At 33.9% G+C, this 21,894-nt stretch overlaps 1 protein-coding gene across 2 annotated transcripts in view; it reads right to left on the bottom strand.

Moving 5' to 3' along the window:
* Window positions 1–21,894, bottom strand: part of LOC148618795 (nuclear factor NF-kappa-B p105 subunit-like) — a 56,148-nt gene that overhangs the window by 13,133 nt on the left and 21,121 nt on the right. For both annotated transcript variants that reach the window (XM_088578002.1, XM_088578001.1), the window contains exons 7-10: window positions 15,465–15,569; window positions 12,524–12,618; window positions 11,540–11,678; window positions 9,206–9,322 (exon numbers count right to left, since the gene is read on the bottom strand). In XM_088578002.1, the coding sequence (XP_088434128.1) occupies window positions 9,206–9,322; window positions 11,540–11,678; window positions 12,524–12,618; window positions 15,465–15,569 (456 nt within the window). The remainder of the gene's footprint in view (window positions 1–9,205; window positions 9,323–11,539; window positions 11,679–12,523; window positions 12,619–15,464; window positions 15,570–21,894) is intronic.

Below are 21,894 nucleotides of genomic sequence, written 5' to 3'. Positions count from 1 at the left end.
GTTTAAGGCATGTCATATAATTAGGGTGTGACATAACCATAACATCATCAAAGAAAACAAAGTTTCCCTTTCACTTTTTTCTGTAGGCAAATGAGGACAATAACTTCAGCTAATTCCTGTATTACGGCTCACAGTTTATGGGACAAAACAGTATGACTTAAGCTTGTCCATGTACTATGGAAAAAGACCTTGCTTGTACTGTAAGCAAAATTGAATTTAATAATCATCTGTCTTCTTACAGAACTGAGAGAACAAATTCTACATAGACGATTTACACAAGTCCAGACTATGCTGATTGATGTAATATTTTGGTAGTTATTGTATTAGGACCAAATGAAATGAAATTTTGATAACAATTCCCATTTCTAAAACATATTATCAGCAATGCAATATAAACAATGACAGAGCTAAAATAAAAGACCTGCAATATGTACAGTGGCACTAACTCTTGCATCACCAGTTCATCATATTTTGAGGTAAATTCAGGAAGTTAATTAGTTTCTAGAACTAGAAATACTGTGAGCAAAGCTCACTTGGTAATACTCCCCTCTACCCTCTACAGAAATCATACAGAAAACCTGTAAATCATTCAGATAGAAAAACAAATTAGAAGGTGCACAATGCCATCATGTAATAAAGAATTTGTGAAAGTTTCATCAAATTTCATCAGAAGATGCCCCTCCTTGGTTGACCAAGAACAATTGCATCAAAAAACCACAAAAATCATTCAGATAGAAAAAGAAATAAGAGGTGCACAATGGCATCATGTAATGAAGAAATTATAGAACTTCCATCAAATTCTATATAGCACGTTCATAAGAGTTGGGAATTAAAACTGGAAACAGATGAAAAGGTGAAATGACAGATATCATGATCATTATACACCTCCGCTTTTCAAGTACAGGGATGGGGTTGGGTATAATAATGCTTCAAATGGACTTAAATCATGCTAAACCTTTGTTAGATAATTTTTCCTTTCTTAGTCCTGACAAAAATTATCTCATTATATACATATTGCTATATAAAGCCTATTCTTCATATGAAACTTTATCAAAATCATCTGAGATATGTTCATCTTGTTTTTTTTTCATGTATAGCCCTAAGGTAGATTGTCCTTCTTTGAAAGCATTAAATAATATTTATCATGCCTAATGCACATCTACACATGATGCCTATCTTTCCTACAAAATTATTCAAAATCCAGAGCAGTGAGGGAGAAGTTGCTTTAACCCAGTTTTTAAAATGTAAAATATTGAAAAGGATTGTCTTTTAAGCTTCTTGCATATCTAAATACGATACTAAAATTTCCTTTAAAATTTCATTAAAATCCATCTGGTGGCTTAGAAGGATTTTTTTAACATCTAAAATCTTTAAATTGGATTATTTCCCTTAGCAGGCATCCAATAACACTGCATTATCCTTGTTCATACACATTAACCAATAATTCCTAACTTTCCTATAAAATTATGTGAAATCCAAATTTGCTCCATTTAGGTGAAAAAGACAGAAAATGTGATCCTTTATACTCCAAACTTTGTTTGTGGGAGTATTATCACGTATAAAGCAATATTCATACAATATAACTGGAAACAGAGAGTAACATATCTTTGTTGATACATCAATTATTTTACAGACCATCAAAACACTTACAATGGCCAATTAGTTGTGAACTCAATGTTTTACACATCAAGCAATTAACTGAGTCTTTCAGATACAATTTTTTTAAAAACAAAAGTGTTAAACAAATATGCAAGAAATTCAGAGATTATATTTTCAATCTTACCACAGAGCACTATCTTAGCAATGAATATAAATGAATTTTTTTAAAGCTTTTCCTTAGATATATAACCTTAATCCGTAAACTACCTAAATTAAACAAAGGAAGAAAAACAGAAATAACATCTACACAGAAAAACTACCCTTCTGTTGATATTTGAAAAGGGATACAGTTAATGACATTAACAACATTGTAATTTACAAAACTCTTCCCTTTACATTTTCCCCTATTTTTTGTTCAATACAACTGTACTGATGTGTGATTTCCCACCACATGTGATAGTATTGCTTATTATAACAAGATGGCATAAGTTACCAAAACTGTTAGATAAAGATAATAAAGGTACATCACAAGAAGGAAGTTTGATAATAAATAGAATTTTTTTACTAGAAATATGATAAAACAAACTTTACTATAGTCACAAAGATTTAGTAAAGAAAATGTCAAGTGGAATAAAAATTTAAAATTTATGAAGTCTACATATCTCAAAAGTTAATTAATTGACTTGATAGTAACCCATGCTGTTTACAGATGCAACATCATAAATAAACTTATATCTATTTTGTGACAGTGACACATCTAACCAGAGAAAAGTTTTTGAATGGGTGGGTGTTTTAGAATATTTTTTGTATCTTCACTTTAGATTTTCACCCGAGGAGCATAGGACCAATAGGTTATCCAAAATATTAGCACCATGAATTGCAGTCCTTATTTGATTCTAACCCCCTCCCATAAATTTCATATGATTTTTTATGGATAACATTCTTTTGATTTCCACTAGAATTTTGGTTCCCTTGATTACTCTTTACAAAAAAAAAAAAAAAAAAAAAAAAAAAAAATGGTTTCTAGCATTAACTGCAAAAGAAAATTAACCATCTCATAATCAATGTCTGATTTCAGTACTTAATAAATTGTTTTAAAAAATCATTTTTTTCTATTGGTCAAAAGGAAAGAGCAAGCTAATACATGTAATAACTTAAAAGATAACTTTCCATGATAAAAACAAATTCATCTGGGCCAGGTGATGGGAATTGAGAATTCTAGAACAAATTTGTACTGAGTGAGCAAACAGACTGAAAATGATTTCAGTGACTTGGCAGAAATAAATCTCTACCACTTGATAGAAAAGAACAATGTTGTCAACAACATAAATCTTATGTAAAGAAAGATAAGAGTAAAACTCATGCCAAATATGGTATTGCACCTATATAACACATGTTGTAATGCAAAAAAAAAAATGATTTCTGAAATTTTATCTTTCTTAATATCTCAGATTATGGAATAAAGGCTATTTAGAAACAAGAAAAACTGTGAGCAATGCTCACTTAATCTATACCCCACACCAAAAATGATCTGAAATCATAATTGTAGGCTAGGTAAAGAACAAAAAAAAACAAAAAAAAAAAAAAACAGGACAGTTTTTGGGGATTAAAAGTGTCAATGAAATTCTAGGTCATTGTCTCTTTGACGTATTATCAAAATCCATTCTTGTTATATTCAAAACTGCTATGTACATGCAATCTTTGAAGTGTTTAATATTGAGTGAATGTCCTCAGTGGCTTAACAGCTAATAACAGAAATTTTGAATAAATTAAATGATATGCTCCCTTTGGGAGTGTTAATGGTTGTATTTATCAACTAGGTTCAATTAACTTTTGGCCAGAAAAACCCTCAATATCTGGTTTGTTATGTAAAATCAGGAGCTTAAAATCAGCATCATGGCAACTTTATTTTTGCACACTAATTAAACACAAATGAGAACCACACCAATCTAGGAAACATTAGCTAGTTTCGATGATTAAATACAAATTGAATCTTAGCTTTTTCCAAAATAGGGATGGTCAAATCATGGCACCAGAATGTTCATGAAAATGACATAATCAGCTTATCAGTACCTAACAATATGTCCCGAAGTCATTTCAGACCATGACAACACACAGTTCCTGGTAGATATCCACGACCTATAAAAATCTTAATTTAATTTGTGATAGATACAATAAACATGAAGTTGATGATGAAATTCATCTTTTTGATAACTGCACTTACTTCAAAAATGATAGAAAACAACTATACAACCTGATCTGTGAATCCAATAACAATTTTTAATCCCTGTCAGTTTTCCAAAAAAATGTTTTGGACATTGATTGAATTGTGAAGACAGGGATATCATTAATCACATGTTCCTCCTGGAGTCAGTATAAAGGAACACCATATAAGTTATTTAGCTTTATTACATAGGATCATATTTAATAGCTAGATTTTGAATGACTGCGATAATATTGTTACCATTTTGTTAAATATATGTCTTTTAATCACTGCTGTGCTGTACTTGCTTCTCAAGAGCCCTTAATTGGTCAAATAAAGTTGTATTCCTAACTTAAGCTGGGCATTTGCCCCATACATATTTCAGACCATGACAATAGGAGAATGCATAAGGACAATAAAGACTGTATATCATAACAAATTTTACCATTTTGAAAGATAATAATAACAGTGCTGACAATTATGAAAGGACTTAGGTGTTTGATCTGTTTCTTCAGGAGTGTTTAAGGTTTCACCTTCCTCATACAAAGCTGCAATCTGTAAAAATCTAGATATCTTAAAAGTTCATCTTATCACTATATCACCAAACATCCAATGGGTGCTGGAAAAATGTGTGAAGAGAAATTTCCCAATACCACACATATAAAAATTCTAAGTCTCTGGAAAACTGGAAGTAGATGACCTAGAAAGCTGGAAAGGGGAGACACAGTACAAGTCATTATGCTTAACCTACAAAACAAAAAAATGATTTCTTCTAATGGGTGCCGAGACATCTGCGGCAGTAAATTTTCCAATACCACACATGTAAAAATTCTAAGTCGCTTGGTAAACAGAAAGCAGATGTACTAGAAAGCTGGGAAAGGGGAGACATGGTGCAAGTCATCATGCTAAAGCCATATCCTCAAATGGGTGCTTTAGAAATCAGAGATTTCCTTCAGGCAAATCTTCATCTGTGATGTCACAATAAACCATTTATTACTTCAAAGTGAGAAAAAGAATAGAACACTGCCAGAAAATGTTAGACTAGGAAATCAAGAGTTCGATATTTCTCTGTCTTGCTGTCTCAGTGGTATTAGAGCCTTAGATTTTCGTTGAATGTGCTTTGCCAAATATACACTATTCCCACTCCAGATACTGGATACAGCTACCAGAAACATGTATCACATGCTCACATATTGTTAATTTAGAAAGTTTTTTTTAAAACTTGAATAAAACTTCCCAAAACCACTCTTACGTTGACTAAAAATGATGAAACAGGTAAAAGTTGTGAAGGCTGCCCATTTCAGAATTCTTGGAAACAAAACAGGACTATAGAATATGGTGAAGGAATTTTAAGAGGTGGGTTTTGTCAAAATAACATTTTTTTTTTCATAGAATATGGGATTTTTGGACTGGTTTCATCAAAGTTCTACATTCTTAAATGAAATTTTATATTTCATAAATCAATTTGAGGTTTAACTGAAACACAAACTACTAAAAAGAAACATGTACAAATTTGTAATCAGTAAGTGCAGCTTCCCCATAGGAACAAATTCTTCATCATGTAGACACAGAAAACCACAAAATGATGAACTTATTATTAAAAATGAGCACTTTCGACTTCAATATCTATCACCAGTAAATGACTATTTGGGGTGTGAATGGAACTCTATTTAAAGAAAATAAAATTGTATCCTAGATTTTTTGGTTGGTAATACATGTATAAGATGCAGTACAATTTGGTCTCAACTTTCCTCCCCATGGAGTCATGTTATAAAATAAAAATAGTTTCCTGATGTAATATTACTTACTCAAGTACTATGTAGATTCACAGAAGATATTAGCAATAATAATACAATCATGTGGTAAAACAGAATTATAAATGCTTTTTTTTTGGAAAGCAAGGATTTTCCTTCTATGCAACTTAATCATGAAATTCAGTTGTTAAATTTGGCAATTACACTTGATTTTAAGTTTAGAAATTTCCTCTTGACTAAGGAGTATTCTGTTTCTATATTTAGAACATAATTTTCCATTTTAACTGCTATTTTTGGAAACCCTATTATATAATTTTGTGATCATCATAATTCATCTCAATGTGATGATAAAACACAGCACAGGAAATAATTCACACAAAAAATATTCTTTTTTGCTTTTTAGTCCAACAAAGATCTCCTTAACCCGCTCACAAATTACACACCTTTGCATGACTATGCCTCTAATACTGATATTACAGATGACTCTTTTCAAATAGGCAAACATTTGCCTTAATGTCTTGAACATTTTCATCAGACTCTAGATATAAACATTTGCCAACATAATACATTGCCTTTTGTATATTCCTTCAAAAAATCTCGGAATATTGACTTCAGATTTATTTTTAGTCAAGTTTTTGAAAGAAGGAAGTCAAACCAAAACTTTTGATAGCAAACTCAACGGGTAATTCTTATACATTAGATATTATATTTGAAATATTTTAAACCAATAAAGGAACAATATGAAAATTCAAAACATTTGTTCATTTCAGATACAAAACACATTACAGCTAAAATGTCGTCTTACAAGTTGTTATGAAAATGAAATAAGGAACTGATTGAGGACCTATTTTTACATTTAACAAATCTAATTTGTTCTATGATGGAAGTCAAGATAGCTGTTTTTTTTTCAGAAAGATTCTGATGAAATAGATACTTATTAGCTCAAGAAGGAAGGATAAATTGTAAAAGATAAAAAAATCAAATTCCAGTGAACGCCTTTTCTAAAGGTTTCTCCACATCAAGTTTTAAAAGGTTACACCAAAACTTCTAATCACATACACATCTGAATACCTAAATTAATAACCATAGATGATCTTATTAATCACTGACAGTGGTGATACTTTCATTACATCATTAGAATCTAGAAACTAGTTGCTAGTCAAAGGTCAAGGTGAAAAATGGTTTGGGGATGTTACATTTTGTATTGCCCTTGTTTTCAGGTTTAATAAGAATACTAAGAATCAAGTGGTACTGCCATTAATTTATAATTGAAGAGTGTTATCAATTGTGTTTGTCTTGAATGATAAAAAGACTACTGGACACATCTGTAAATGTTTATGTTAAGTATAGGGTACAGGCATGATTTAAGAGGTCTACAAAGTAGAAATTGGCAAAATCTGATGTAAACATACAGTAAAAAAAAAGAAGAATCGTAACAGTAAAATCTGGATTTGAAATAGCTGAATTCAGCTAATAAGTGGGGAAAAATCATGTCTGAGTGTACAAAATGTACACTTGATTTACAAGATTGAATTTTCAGAATAAATATGACATACATTTTTACATTTTTACTTTTGATGTAAGTTTGCTTTATAAGTGGAATGGGCAATGATTTTCATGTGAAGCCTGCTAGCATGAAAGATAGTAGAAATGAAAGGTACAATAGAATAAGTTGGTTAAAATAGAGTAATCTTCTTTTAATAGAAAGTTTTACTGCATTCCACTATATTTTTCTCCAAGTGCTAGAAAAAAAACAAGATGTTGCACACTATGCCATGGTAAGAATACCCCCACTAAACCATTTCAGTCAAAGCTGAGAAAAGGGAGATGAAGTACAAGACATCATGCAGAAGCAATATCCCAAACATCGAAACATTCTCTCCAGTAGAAGCTGAGAAATCTGTTATCAAATTTTCCATTACTCAGCACCTAAAAAGCTACTAAGTTAAATGGTAAACAGAAAGAAGATATGCCACTAACATGAAAAGGAGACTTTTCAGGAAAGCAATATACCAAATATTTAAGCATTCCCTCCAGTAGAAGCTTAGAAATATGTTAATAAAAAATTTCAATTATGCAGCACTTAAAAAATTGATAAGTTGAACAATAAACAGGAAGTGGATGAGCCACAAACCTGACAAGAGGAGACACTGTACAAGTCGTTACGAGAAAGGAATGTACCAAATAACTTAGCATCCCCTCCAGTAGAAGCTGATAAATCTGTTACAAAAAAGTGTTACAGACAGAATGACAGACAAGGTGATTACAATATAGCCCCCACTAATTAGTTGGGGTATAATAATATATGAACCTTAAGTGAATATCAATACACTAAAGCCTTCTCAACAGTGTGTGAAATACAAATACAATTCTTAGGTAAGCTGCTACTTCAAAATTCCTACATCATAATTCTTATTATTGTCATTATAACACTGTTGCATTTGCCCCATATATAAAACCACAGCTGTTTCAGAAACTGCTCTTCAGTGATAAGCTGGTAAGTCCTTGATCTTCAGTGATGAGCTGGTAAGATCTTGCTATTTCAGTGATGAAATGTTAAGATCTTGATCTTCAGTAAAGAGGTAGTAAGTTCTTGATCTTTGATGATGAGCTAGTAAGATCTTGACCTTCAATGATGAGCTAGTAAGATCTTGACCTTCAATGATGAGCTAGTAAGTTCTTGATCTTTGATGATGAGCTAGTAAGATCTTGACCTTCAATGATGAGCTAGTAAGATCTTGCTCTTCAGTGATGAGCTAGTAAGATCTTGCTCTTCAGTGATGAGCTGGTAAGTTCTTGATCTTCAGTGATGAGCTGGTGAGATTTTTGTTATTCAGTGATGAGCTGGTAAGATCTTGCTCTTCAGTGATGAGCTGATAAGGTCTTGATCTTCAGTGACAGTGATGAGCTAGTAAGATCTTGCTGGTAAAATCTTGTTATTCAGTCTTTGATAAAGGCTAGCAGTATAATTTTGTTGTATTGGATTTAATTTTAAAATTAGGCATGTGTAGCATGAAAGACAAAGTTAGAAGCTAGAGAGGCCCAATAGATAGATATGTACATACTTATTACTTATAATAAGCTAGGTAATGTCTTACATCCTTGTACAGTTGGAACTACTTGTCTGCTGGCTGAGTTGTCCAATATTTTTGCATCACAGTGCTACTCAGCCATTTTCAAATTTGGGTAACAAAGTAAAGCTCAGTAGTTCAAATCAGTATTTTCCCAACAGATCACTTCCTGTCGAAATGTCAATGGTTCTAAGGTCATAGGTTAATTTTTTATAGATTACCATTATCAGGACCTTGTCCTCTATTACTTTGGTGTCTAATTGACAATTTCATGACAGCAGTGCTTATCTACACTCATGTTAAAACAAGTTTTACTACTATAAGACAGTACTTTCATTAAACAAAAAAGATTAATGGTTATACATTGTTAGTATATTTAAAATATTTAACACACAACAAGCAAATAAACTAGGTCTCAAAATATGCTAATTGTTCCAATTTCTACTCAAAATGATACAAATAAGTCTGGTGAAAATACTTCCTTTTCTGTTAAAAATTGCATTTTTTCTATTACTGAAAATTGGTCATCATATTTCTGATCTTTATGTGAAGACTTACAAGGGACTAAAGTAAGTTACCTTGAAGTCCATTGCCACTAACAAACCTCCTACCAGGGTCTCCTCCTGGGCCTCCAAAGTTCCCAGGATAATTTGGCATTTTCTTACTTCTTTTGTGCTTCAACAGTTCATCAATTTCTAAATAAGACATAAAAGAACACTTAATTAAAGTCAAGGAAGTATGGTTGCAATGTCAATTTTTTCAGTTTAATATACAATGAACACTCAGGATCAAACCTTAGACCCAAGGTTTGAACTACAAAATGTCCAAACCAATAAACATTTTTTTATATTACATTTGTCAATTTATTTAGACCTTAACAATGTCTGGCAACATACAGTAATTGCTTTGTTTCAAAAGTGTATTTTTGGAGACTCTTAAAATTGTGACCATAAAAAGCCAAATAATATGCTGTAAGCTTACGCCTGCAATTCCATCAATTACAAAAATGGCCAAGTGTATATGTATATATACATTTTTGTATGTTAGTCAAAATTCATTAGGAGTTTATAAAGTAAATATTACACAATGTGTAATATGTAATGTTTAGTGTTGGCCAATGCAATAAAAGTATATTTACATTAACTGCTGTTATATTTGATTAATTAACTTTTTACATTTCTTTGTTTTTCCTATATACATTTGTGTATCATAGTTTAATATATCTAATTTCATGTTTATGTAAAACATATATCCTCAATAAAAACAGGTATATCTAATATTTAATTTGAATTTCCTTGCTTTAAAAACCATTATATATTTGAAAATGAATAATTCAAAATCATTTGAAATACATGATTTTGAGTCAGAGGAAATTTAAAAATTGTGTAAAAATTTATAATTATCATTTTTATAAAAATCATACATCTGTAAATGAGGAAATAGTGAAAGTACTAAAAGCAAACTGTAGTCACCTTAAATCATGGGGTACCTAATTGGTTCATTTGTCTATGTTTTTCATTTCTGACTCACCAAAACATGAGGCTGCAAAGAGTCTAAAACCCACCAAATATGACCTGCTGTTCTTAATTACATTATGATCCACTATAGTTTAAAATACAAAAGCTATGCATTTTCTATTAGGGTTTTAGATAAAATTTGTTTATACCCAAACAAAGTCTCGCAACATACATTGTATGCCATTGTTAGTTCTCAGTTTCAAAAATGTATTCTAAGCCTTAAAGTGGAAGCATAAAACACCAACTATTAGATTAAGTTTTTTAGAACTGTAATAATTCAGGGAAACTCCATTTTTTAATTGTTTTACCATGTGCTGCCCATTTAGCACATGACGTTCAGGCTTTGAGACGACTGTGGTAGATTGCTGTATGAGTAGCGTGTAAATTACTGCCCATCTCAATCATGGAAACAAAGTCACGTAACATTTGGACATATCAGCTGTTTTCATTCATTTCAGTAGCGTGAATGAACATCAAATTCATATTTAATAAACATATTAAATGCTTTTGTTTTAGAAAAGTTACATTATATTCCTTATATTCACCTACACTCAAACTCTGTAGCACTTGCCATGTGTCATGTGCACCATCATGTATGAAACCAAACAATAACAATCGTCAATGAATGAATCATTGTACCTGCCCATGTGTGAACACTGTGACCTTATAATGCAAATGACTATTGCTTTGTCTAACATTGTTCTACTTAATTCGCCCTTTCCTTCATTATAAAAAATACAAAGTTTCACTAGCGACCATTTCAACTGACATTGCTAGCCTAAAGTGTACAGCCAAATATGGACAAATATGGCAGGTCTAACGTTACCATAATAGGACACAAAAATGTATCACTATCGCTTGGGGTAAAATAATGCGGCATAAATGGTCAGCCCTTGGTAAAACAATAAAAAATGGAGTTTCTGTGATTTATTTCTTAATTTTATCCGAAGGGTTAGGATGGTAAAAAATGACACAAATGGCAAAACCATGGTAAAACAGTAATAAAACTGAACCTACGTGAATTACTTTGATTTTAAAATTACAAGTTTCTTAATGCTTATGAAAAGATGCAGCCTGTGTGCAATCATTGGATTCAGTACACTACTGTGATGTGGGAAAAATCGGTAAACTTATCTATGACTTCTGAAATAATTGTGATATAAAAGAGATCAGAAAAAAGACATTCATATGTCTATGATGTTGGTCATATGTTTATCACGGTTTTACTACAGCTGTGATCTAAAGACTTTTCAAACATGTCATAACATAATACTCTTCAAACAACCATTTATATTTTTAAGTATAAACATCTGTTGTTTCAGGAGGGCTATATTGTAATTGGAAAATCACAGATTTGTTTCCTGTATTAATTAACTATTGTATAATACGACTAACCATCTTTCTGTGGATAGTATGTAAAAGACTTTGGATCACTTGTCTCTCCATCTGACTTCCTCTGTAGCATAATAAGGACATTCACTGCTCGGTCAATTGTAGGATCCTTGTAAGCTGGTGTCTTAAAAACTATGGCATACTGAAACCAAGCGAAAATCATTAAAAAGTGTGGATACAGCAATGAAATTACTTGAATTAAAAGGAAAATTTCTATCACTGGTTCATACGATTTATCTAATGTTCTTGAACATCTGAACTGTTGGTAGTATTGAAGTAAATTTAAGGATCTGACAAAATCAAGAAATCTAAAAATCTATATTATTCAGGCAATAATTTTACTCTCAAAATTAAAAAAAAATATATAAAAACATTGTGCAATGCTCTCAAATCTATACCCCTGCTCCCACAAAAATGACCATATACACAGAAATCTTAATTGTAGATTACGTACAGAACCGAAAAAAAAAAAGAAGAAAAATGTTTGGGGATTAAAAGTGTCATTACCTTAGTTGGGTCATTCAATAGTCTCTTTGACATAAAAGCCATTCGTGTCATATTTAAAAGTGCTATGTACATGTAATCTTTAGGATGTTTAAGGTTGAGTGAATGTCCTCAGTGGCATAAAAGTTTCATAAAACTGCATTCAGTAGTGTAGGAGGATTAATGGATAAGGAAGGGATGTATGGACAGAATTCAGGAAGGACATGCCTATCACTATATAACCACACCACTTTGTAATTATTGATAATAAAATTTAGTATCCTCGTGTACGTATATTTTTTTTTACAAAAAAACTTTAAAAATATGTTTTTATTTATTTTCATTGTCAAAATTTTGAAAGTAGCAGGAAAAATGAAGCACATTGCACTGAGTACACTGTTCTGCTTTCCAATGCAACAATTTCAGAATTAATAGGACAGTATAGGATATTGGCCTTGGTAAAAGTTTTTGTAGATATTGAAGTTGTAATAGCTAAGATTCTACCTGTCTATGTACATCAAATGGACCAAAGTTACCAAAGGCTTCCCATACAACATTGCCATCTTCATCCTGTTCTACAAACCGTACACTGATATCATCTGAAATCACAGAGTGGAGATTGAATGTACATGTAAGGATGTTGTTGCTGAAGTGCAAATTGGACATCTGTCAAACAAGCAATATCAAGTGTCAAAGGAAGACAGGTTCCTGGAAATGCTCCCAATTCATATTACCTCTACTGAAGGAAAAAGTTTGTTTGTAAAATAAAGTATTTCAACATATTTTCTAATATTGCATGTGTTATATAGGCAAAATACAGAAATGAAGTGAAAATATGAAAATTCAAGACTAACTGATTGCTGAAACAAAAGGCTGTAAAGCTTTCACTTTCATAGGGATTCCAGAATTACCATAAGCAAAGCTCACAAAAGAACACCTATCATATCCTTAAGTCATATACGTAAACAAATACTTTCTACAACTTCCATTTGATATTGAATTTTTAAATATGAACCTGATGCTTATTTAAACCAAAGTTTAATTCAAGATGCACAAAACATAACTTTTAGTAAAGCTAAAGGAAACCAAAATTTATACAGACCAAAAATCTCAAAAGCACATGTACAATAGAATAAAAAGGATTGCTGACAAAGTCAATATAACACTAGCAGAAAATCCAAATTGATTCCAGTCAAAAACAAACTTAAATGATGCATTTATTTTCACTTCAAAAAAGTTTCATAAAAATCCATCAAGTGTTTTAAGAAAAGTTACAAAATGGCTACCCCATATCACCTATGTAAGTAAATGGTCCAAGTCAATACTAAAGGAACACTAAACTTTATATGATCTAAAATACAAGTTCAAGTGTTCAAAAGCATTACCTTACATACTCCAGCAGTGCAAGAGGTTGTCTGGCAAGCTATTTTCTGACTTGGTGCCATCCTTACCTCTAGCATCTGACATGTTGAAAGCCATCGCAAATGTGAATAAGCTAAACATGCGTTTTAAAATATTTTAAATCTTTTAACTACATAAAAGAAGTTTAAACCACCGGAAATCATCAAGCGATAAAAATCCTAGTCTTATTAACTACCTAGAAAACTATTGTAATGAAGGCAGTTATCATAGTGACCAGCCATTTTGAATTGGGTCACTAATTTTACAGAATACAATACATTTTTGACAAAACAAACTTATAGTTGGTAAAGGCAATTCATTGGTTAATTCAATATTTTCATTTCGCAAATTAAAATCTGTAATTTTATTAACTGAATGTACCCATTCAAACTGCTGAAAGCCATTAGTGAAGTTCATTTAAACTGTCTTACAAAGGATTTCCATGATTGCTGGATGTTCTCATCAGGTAGGTCATTTGTTTTTTCTTCAGTTTATTCGCCTTCTCCAGTGTTAGGATAAAGAAACTGTATAAAATGTTTTAAACCGTAAATGTTTTACTACAATTCTGCCAATTCCAAAGAACGAGTGGTACGCAATATGGCACTAGGAAGTAAGAGGTTGGGGTATGGAGGAATGGAATTCCAACCTCTTACATTGTAGGAGTATACCTTCTATGAAGTTGCATACATTGTCATGCTAGGCATACCCAACTCGTACAGAAAGTTGATATCCTACAGCAACCAAAATCACTTACAACATCTATATGAAGCAACACAACAATTTTTAAATCAATCCATTCACTGGGAACTAAGATTTTTGTCACAAAATTTTCTGTATCATTCCATATAGTGGTAAGTTCTATGAAACAGGAAGTTGTTATCTGACAGCATCCAAAATGGCTTACAATATATGCCATATCTGTATAAAACTACACACAAAATTTTAAATGAATCCATCCATTAGGAGCCAATATAATTGCGACAGAATTCTGACTTATGGAATGACCAGGAGATTCCAATTTACTACCCACTAGTTAAGTAGGGATAAATAATCATTTCTTGAAAGTATCACAAAAATCCATCAAGCATCTTAGCACATCTATAACTGGCAAATAAGACTGCAGATGATATTGGTACCACAGATGCTACAGTCCAATGGTCAATATTACAGGTAGGTCTTTCTTTTCATATTTGCCACTTTCTATTAGATTTTTCAGCTACTTTTTTAGTTGCAGGGGTTCCAATAACTTTTAACTCAACATGAGATATTAAGATTTGAATTCAGATTTTTTTCCGTTGAAGTTTTATTACAAAATTCAAAATTTAACAGGTGATTTTATTAAAGTGAAGCAGTGAAATTCACCTGGTGCTTTCTCTTACTGAAAACCCTGTCTCATGTGTCGACCATACACTAGGCTGTATGTCTAAATTCTCCAGGATCAACTTCAACTCATAACAGAAGCGGGAATATATAAAATTGTAATTACGCTATTTGACATGTCAATATTGACTTCCAATGTTTATTTCTTTGAAACTCATAGTTCCTGGTAACAATCTATATTGTTTTTGGAAATTTAGGATGTTTTCTATCTTATCACCATGTGTTGAGTTCATTTACAGTCAGTTATTCCACAGTCAAATCAAAACAAAGGCGGTATTCATATTCATATACATATAAATAAAGTACTCTAAAATTAGACCTACTGATCAATTACTTCCCCTGCATACCTGGAGAGATGAGGCAAAACATTACCATCTCAGACTTACATGAGACCTTTTCACTTAATATAGCTTTACATTGATAATCATAAGTTTGAGGTTGAGAAACATGGAACGCAGCACAGGCTTTCTCATTGGAAGATCTACATCAATATGGAACACAGCACATGCTTTCTCATTAGAAGATCTACATCAATATGGAACACGGCACATGCTTTCTCATTGGAAGATCTACATCAATATAGAACACAGCACATGCTTTCTCATTGGAAGATCTACATCAATATGAAGGAATGTGAAATAAAGTAACTACAATGTATATATACCTTTTTGAACTTTTTCACAGAGAAGAAAAACTTCTTCATCCCCACGACATGACCCTCCATACTTATCCATTCTACATATTTTCAACACATTAGCACCCGGTGCCTCTGAAATGGGAAGGATAAGACATGGTCATTAAACTGACATAGAATTTTCAAACAGAGCAATTAATTATTCCTAAATGAATGCAAGTGTGTTTAAATTTTAGAAAAGTATAAAGAATAGGGTACATCTAACCCTGTATGTATCTAGTCCTTACAAAATCTAGTGTTCACTTCAAGGTTTTGATGTTGGGATGATTTTTTATACTTAAGAGAAGTGTGTAAATAGGGTTGTCAGATATATAAATGTTAAAATGTTCGATTGTTCATCATAATCACTTATGTAATGTATTTCTATCAGAGATAAGTAAAGATAAGACCCAGGGTAAAATATCTATAACTACAAAACAGATTGGTCTACCTTGATACCACCCTAGCAGTTAATAAAGTAATAGCTTTCCTGCCATCATTTTTTCATGGATTTCCAGTTGGTTGTATCTTTGGTGTATCCTAGCTTTTTCATCTTTCAAAATTACTACTATGATAAATAGCTGAGGACAAGACTGAGGGCTACGGTTCTATAACTTACTACTATCATAGATAGGTGAGGACAAGACTGAGGGCTATGGTTCTATAACTTACTACTATCATAGATAGGTGAGGACAAGACTGAGGGCTATGGTTCTATAACTTACTACTATCATAGATAGGTGAGGACAAGACTGAGGGCTACGGTTCTATGACTTACTACTATCATAGATAGGTGAGGACAAGACTGAGGGCTATGGTTCTATAACTTACTACTATCATAGATAGGTGAGGACAAGACTGAGGGCTATGGTTCTATAACTTACTACTATCATAGATAGGTGAGGACAAGACTGAGAGCTATGGTTCTATGACTTACTACTATCATAGATATCATAGATAGGTGAGGACAAGACTGAGGGCTATGGTTCTATAACTTACTACTATCATAGATATCATTGATAGGTGAGGACAAGACTGAGGGCTATGGTTCTATGACTTACTACTATCATAGATAGGTGAGGACAAGACTGAGGGCTATGGTTCTATGACTTACTACTATCATAGATAGGTGAGGACAAGACTGAGGGCTATGGTTCTATGACTTACTACTATCATAGATATCATAGATAGGTGAGGACAAGACTGAGGGCTATGGTTCTATAACTTACTACTATCATAGATAGGTGAGGACAAGACTGAGGGCTATGGTTCTATGACTTACTACTATCATAGATAGGTGAGGACAAGACTGAGGGCTATGGTTCTATGACTTACTACTATCATTGATAGGTGAGGACAAGACTGAGGGCTATGGTTCTATGACTTACTACTATCATTGATAGGTGAGGACAAGACTGAGGGCTATGGTTCTATAACTTACTACTATCATTGATAGGTGAGGACAAGACTGAGGGCTATGGTTCTATGACTTACTACTATCATAGATAGGTGAGGACAAGACTGAGGGCTATGGTTCTATGACTTACTACTATCATAGATAGGTGAGGAAAAGACTGAGGGCTATGGTTCTATGACTTACTACTATCATAGATAGGTGAGGACAAGACTGAGGGCTATGGTTCTATGACTTACTACTATCATTGATAGGTGAGGACAAGACTGAGGGCTATGGTTCTATGACTTACTACTATCATTGATAGGTGAGGACAAGACTGAGGGCTATGGTTCTATGACTTACTACTATCACAGATATCATAGATAGGCGAGGAAAAGACTGAGGGCTATGGTTCTATAACTTACTACTATCATTGATAGGTGGAGACAAGACTGAGGGCTACGGTTCAATAACTTACTACTATCATAGACAGGTGAGGACAAGACTGAGGGCTATGGTTCTATAACTTACTACTATCATTGATAGGTGAGGACAAGACTGAGGGCTATGGTTCTATGACTTACTACTATCACAGATATCATAGATAGGCGAGGAAAAGACTGAGGGCTATGGTTCTATAACTTACTACTATCATTGATAGGTGGAGACAAGACTGAGGGCTACGGTTCAATAACTTACTACTATCATAGACAGGTGAGGACAAGACTGAGGGCTATGGTTCTATAACTTACTACTATCATAGATAGGTGAGGAAAAGACTGAGGGCTATGGTTCTATAACTTACTACTATCATAGATAGGTGAGGACAAGACTGAGGGCTATGGTTCTATGACTTACTACTATCATAGATAGGTGAGGAAAAGACTGAGGGCTATGGTTCTATGACTTACTACTATCATAGATAGGTGAGGAAAAGACTGAGGGCTATGGTTCTATGACTTACTACTATCATAGATAGGTGAGGACAAGACTGAGGGCTATGGTTCTATGACTTACTACTATCATAGATAGGTGAGGACAAGACTGAGGGCTATGGTTCTATAACTTACTACTATCATTGATAGGTGAGGACAAGACTGAGGGCTATGGTTCTATGACTTACTACTATCATAGATAGGTGAGGACAAGACTGAGGGCTATGGTTCTATGACTTACTACTATCATAGATAGGTGAGGACAAGACTGAGGGCTATGGTTCTATAACTTACTACTATCATAGATAGGTGAGGACAAGACTGAGGGCTATGGTTCTATAACTTACTACTATCACAGATATCATAGATAGGTGAGGACAAGACTGAGGGCTATGGTTCTATAACTTACTACTATCATAGATATCATAGATAGGTGAGGAAAAGACTGAGGGCTATGGTTCTATGACTTACTACTATCATAGATAGGTGAGGACAAGACTGAGGGCTATGGTTCTATGACTTACTACTATCATAGATAGGTGAGGACAAGACTGAGGGCTATGGTTCTATAACTTACTACTATCATTGATAGGTGAGGACAAGACTGAGGGCTATGGTTCTATGACTTACTACTATCATAGATATCATAGATAGGTGAGGACAAGACTGAGGGCTATGGTTCTATAACTTACTACTATCATAGATAGGTGAGGACAAGACTGAGGGCTATGGTTCTATAACTTACTACTATCATAGATAGGTGAGGACAAGACTGAGGGCTATGGTTCTATAACTTACTACTATCATAGATAGGTGAGGACAAGACTGAGGGCTATGGTTCTATAACTTACTACTATCATAGATAGGTGAGGACAAGACTGAGGGCTATGGTTCTATGACTTACTACTATCATAGATAGGTGAGGACAAGACTGAGGGCTACGGTTCTATAACTTACTACTATCATTGATAGGTGAGGACAAGACTGAGGGCTATGGTTCTATGACTTACTACTATCATAGATATCATAGATAGGTGAGGACAAGACTGAGGGCTATGGTTCTATAACTTACTACTATCATAGATAGGTGAGGACAAGACTGAGGGCTATGGTTCTATGACTTACTACTATCATAGATAGGTGAGGACAAGACTGAGGGCTATGGTTCTATGACTTACTACTATCATAGATAGGTGAGGACAAGACTGAGGGCTACGGTTCTATAACTTACTACTATCATTGATAGGTGAGGACAAGACTGAGGGCTATGGTTCTATGACTTACTACTATCATAGATATCATAGATAGGTGAGGACAAGACTGAGGGCTATGGTTCTATAACTTACTACTATCATAGATAGGTGAGGACAAGACTGAGGGCTATGGTTCTATGACTTACTACTATCATAGATAGGTGAGGACAAGACTGAGGGCTATGGTTCTATGACTTACTACTATCATAGATAGGTGAGGACAAGACTGAGGGCTATGGTTCTATAACTTACTACTATCATAGATAGGTGAGGACAAGACTGAGGGCTATGGTTCTATAACTTACTACTATCATAGATAGCTGAGGACAAGACTGAGGGCTATGGTTCTATAACTTACTACTATCATAGATAGGTGAGGACAAGACTGAGGGCTATGGTTCTATAACTTACTACTATCATAGATATCATAGATAGGTGAGGAAAAGACTGAGGGCTATGGTTCTATGACTTACTACTATCACAGATATCATAGATAGGTGAGGACAAGACTGAGGGCTATGGTTCTATAACTTACTACTATCATAGATATCATAGATAGGTGAGGAAAAGACTGAGGGCTATGGTTCTATGACTTACTACTATCATTGATAGGTGAGGACAAGACTGAGGGCTATGGTTCTATGACTTACTACTATCATAGATATCATAGATAGGTGAGGACAAGACTGAGGGCTATGGTTCTATAACTTACTACTATCATAGATAGGTGAGGACAAGACTGAGGGCTATGGTTCTATAACTTACTACTATCATAGATAGGTGAGGACAAGACTGAGGGCTACGGTTCTATAACTTACTACTATCATTGATAGGTGAGGACAAGACTGAGGGCTATGGTTCTATAACTTACTACTATCATAGATATCATAGATAGGTGAGGACAAGACTGAGGGCTATGGTTCTATAACTTACTACTATCATAGATAGGTGAGGACAAGACTGAGGGCTATGGTTCTATAACTTACTACTATCATAGATAGGTGAGGACAAGACTGAGGGCTATGGTTCTATAACTTACTACTATCATAGATAGGTGAGGACAAGACTGAGGGCTATGGTTCTATAACTTACTACTATCATAGATAGGTGAGGACAAGACTGAGGGCTATGGTTCTATAACTTACTACTATCATAGATATCATAGATAGGTGAGGAAAAGACTGAGGGCTATGGTTCTATGACTTACTACTATCATAGATAGGTGAGGACAAGACTGAGGGCTATGGTTCTATGACTTACTACTATCATAGATAGGTGAGGACAAGACTGAGGGCTATGGTTCTATAACTTACTACTATCATTGATAGGTGAGGACAAGACTGAGGGCTATGGTTCTATGACTTACTACTATCATAGATATCATAGATAGGTGAGGACAAGACTGAGGGCTATGGTTCTATAACTTACTACTATCATAGATAGGTGAGGACAAGACTGAGGGCTATGGTTCAATAACTTACTACTATCATAGATAGGTGAGGACAAGACTGAGGGCTATGGTTCTATAACTTACTACTATCATTGATAGGTGAGGACAAGACTGAGGGCTATGGTTCTATGACTTACTACTATCATAGATAGGTGAGGACAAGACTGAGGGCTACGGTTCTATAACTTACTACTATCATTGATAGGTGAGGACAAGACTGAGGGCTATGGTTCTATGACTTACTACTATCATAGATAGGTGAGGACAAGACTGAGGGCTATGGTTCTATAACTTACTACTATCATAGATAGGCGAGGACAAGACTGAGGGCTATGGTTCTATAACTTACTACTATCATAGATATCATAGATAGGTGAGGACAAGACTGAGGGCTATGGTTCTATAACTTACTACTATCATAGATATCATAGATAGGCGAGGACAAGACTGAGGGCTATGGTTCTATAACTTACTACTATCATAGATAGGTGAGGACAAGACTGAGGGCTATGGTTCTATGACTTACTACTATCACAGATATCATAGATAGGCGAGGACAAGACTGAGGGCTATGGTTCTATAACTTACTACTATCATTGATAGGTGAGGACAAGACTGAGGGCTATGGTTCTATGACTTACTACTATCATAGATAGGCGAGGACAAGACTGAGGGCTACGGTTCAATAACTTACTACTATCATAGATAGGTGAGGACAAGACTGAGGGCTACGGTTCAATAACTTACTACTATCATAGATAGGTGAGGACAAGACTGAGGGCTATGGTTCTATAACTTACTACTATCATAGATAGGCGAGGACAAGACTGAGGGCTATGGTTCTATAACTTACTACTATCATAGATAGGTGAGGACAAGACTGAGGGCTATGGTTCTATGACTTACTACTATCATAGATAGGTGAGGACAAGACTGAGGGCTATGGTTCTATAACTTACTACTATCATAGACAGGTGAGGACAAGACTGAGGGCTATGGTTCTATAACTTACTACTATCATTGATAGGTGAGGACAAGACTGAGGGCTATGGTTCTATAACTTACTACTATCATAGATATCATAGATAGCTGAGGACAAGACTGAGGGCTATGGTTCTATAACTTACTACTATCATTGATAGGTGAGGACAAGACTGAGGGCTATGGTTCTATGACTTACTACTATCATAGATATCATAGATAGGTGAGGACAAGACTGAGGGCTATGGTTCTATAACTTACTACTATCATAGATAGGTGAGGACAAGACTGAGGGCTATGGTTCTATGACTTACTACTATCATAGATATCATAGATAGGTGAGGACAAGACTGAGGGCTATGGTTCTATGACTTACTACTATCATTGATAGGTGAGGACAAGACTG

This window comes from Perna viridis, chromosome 4, assembly GCF_037379345.1.
Source record: "Perna viridis isolate PV_CMFRI_1.1 ecotype Kerala chromosome 4, ASM3737934v1, whole genome shotgun sequence".
Classification (NCBI taxonomy): Eukaryota; Metazoa; Mollusca; class Bivalvia; order Mytilida; family Mytilidae; genus Perna; species Perna viridis.
Note: the sequence above shows the minus strand (reverse complement) of the source record. Positions and strands in the feature narration are given on the sequence as shown.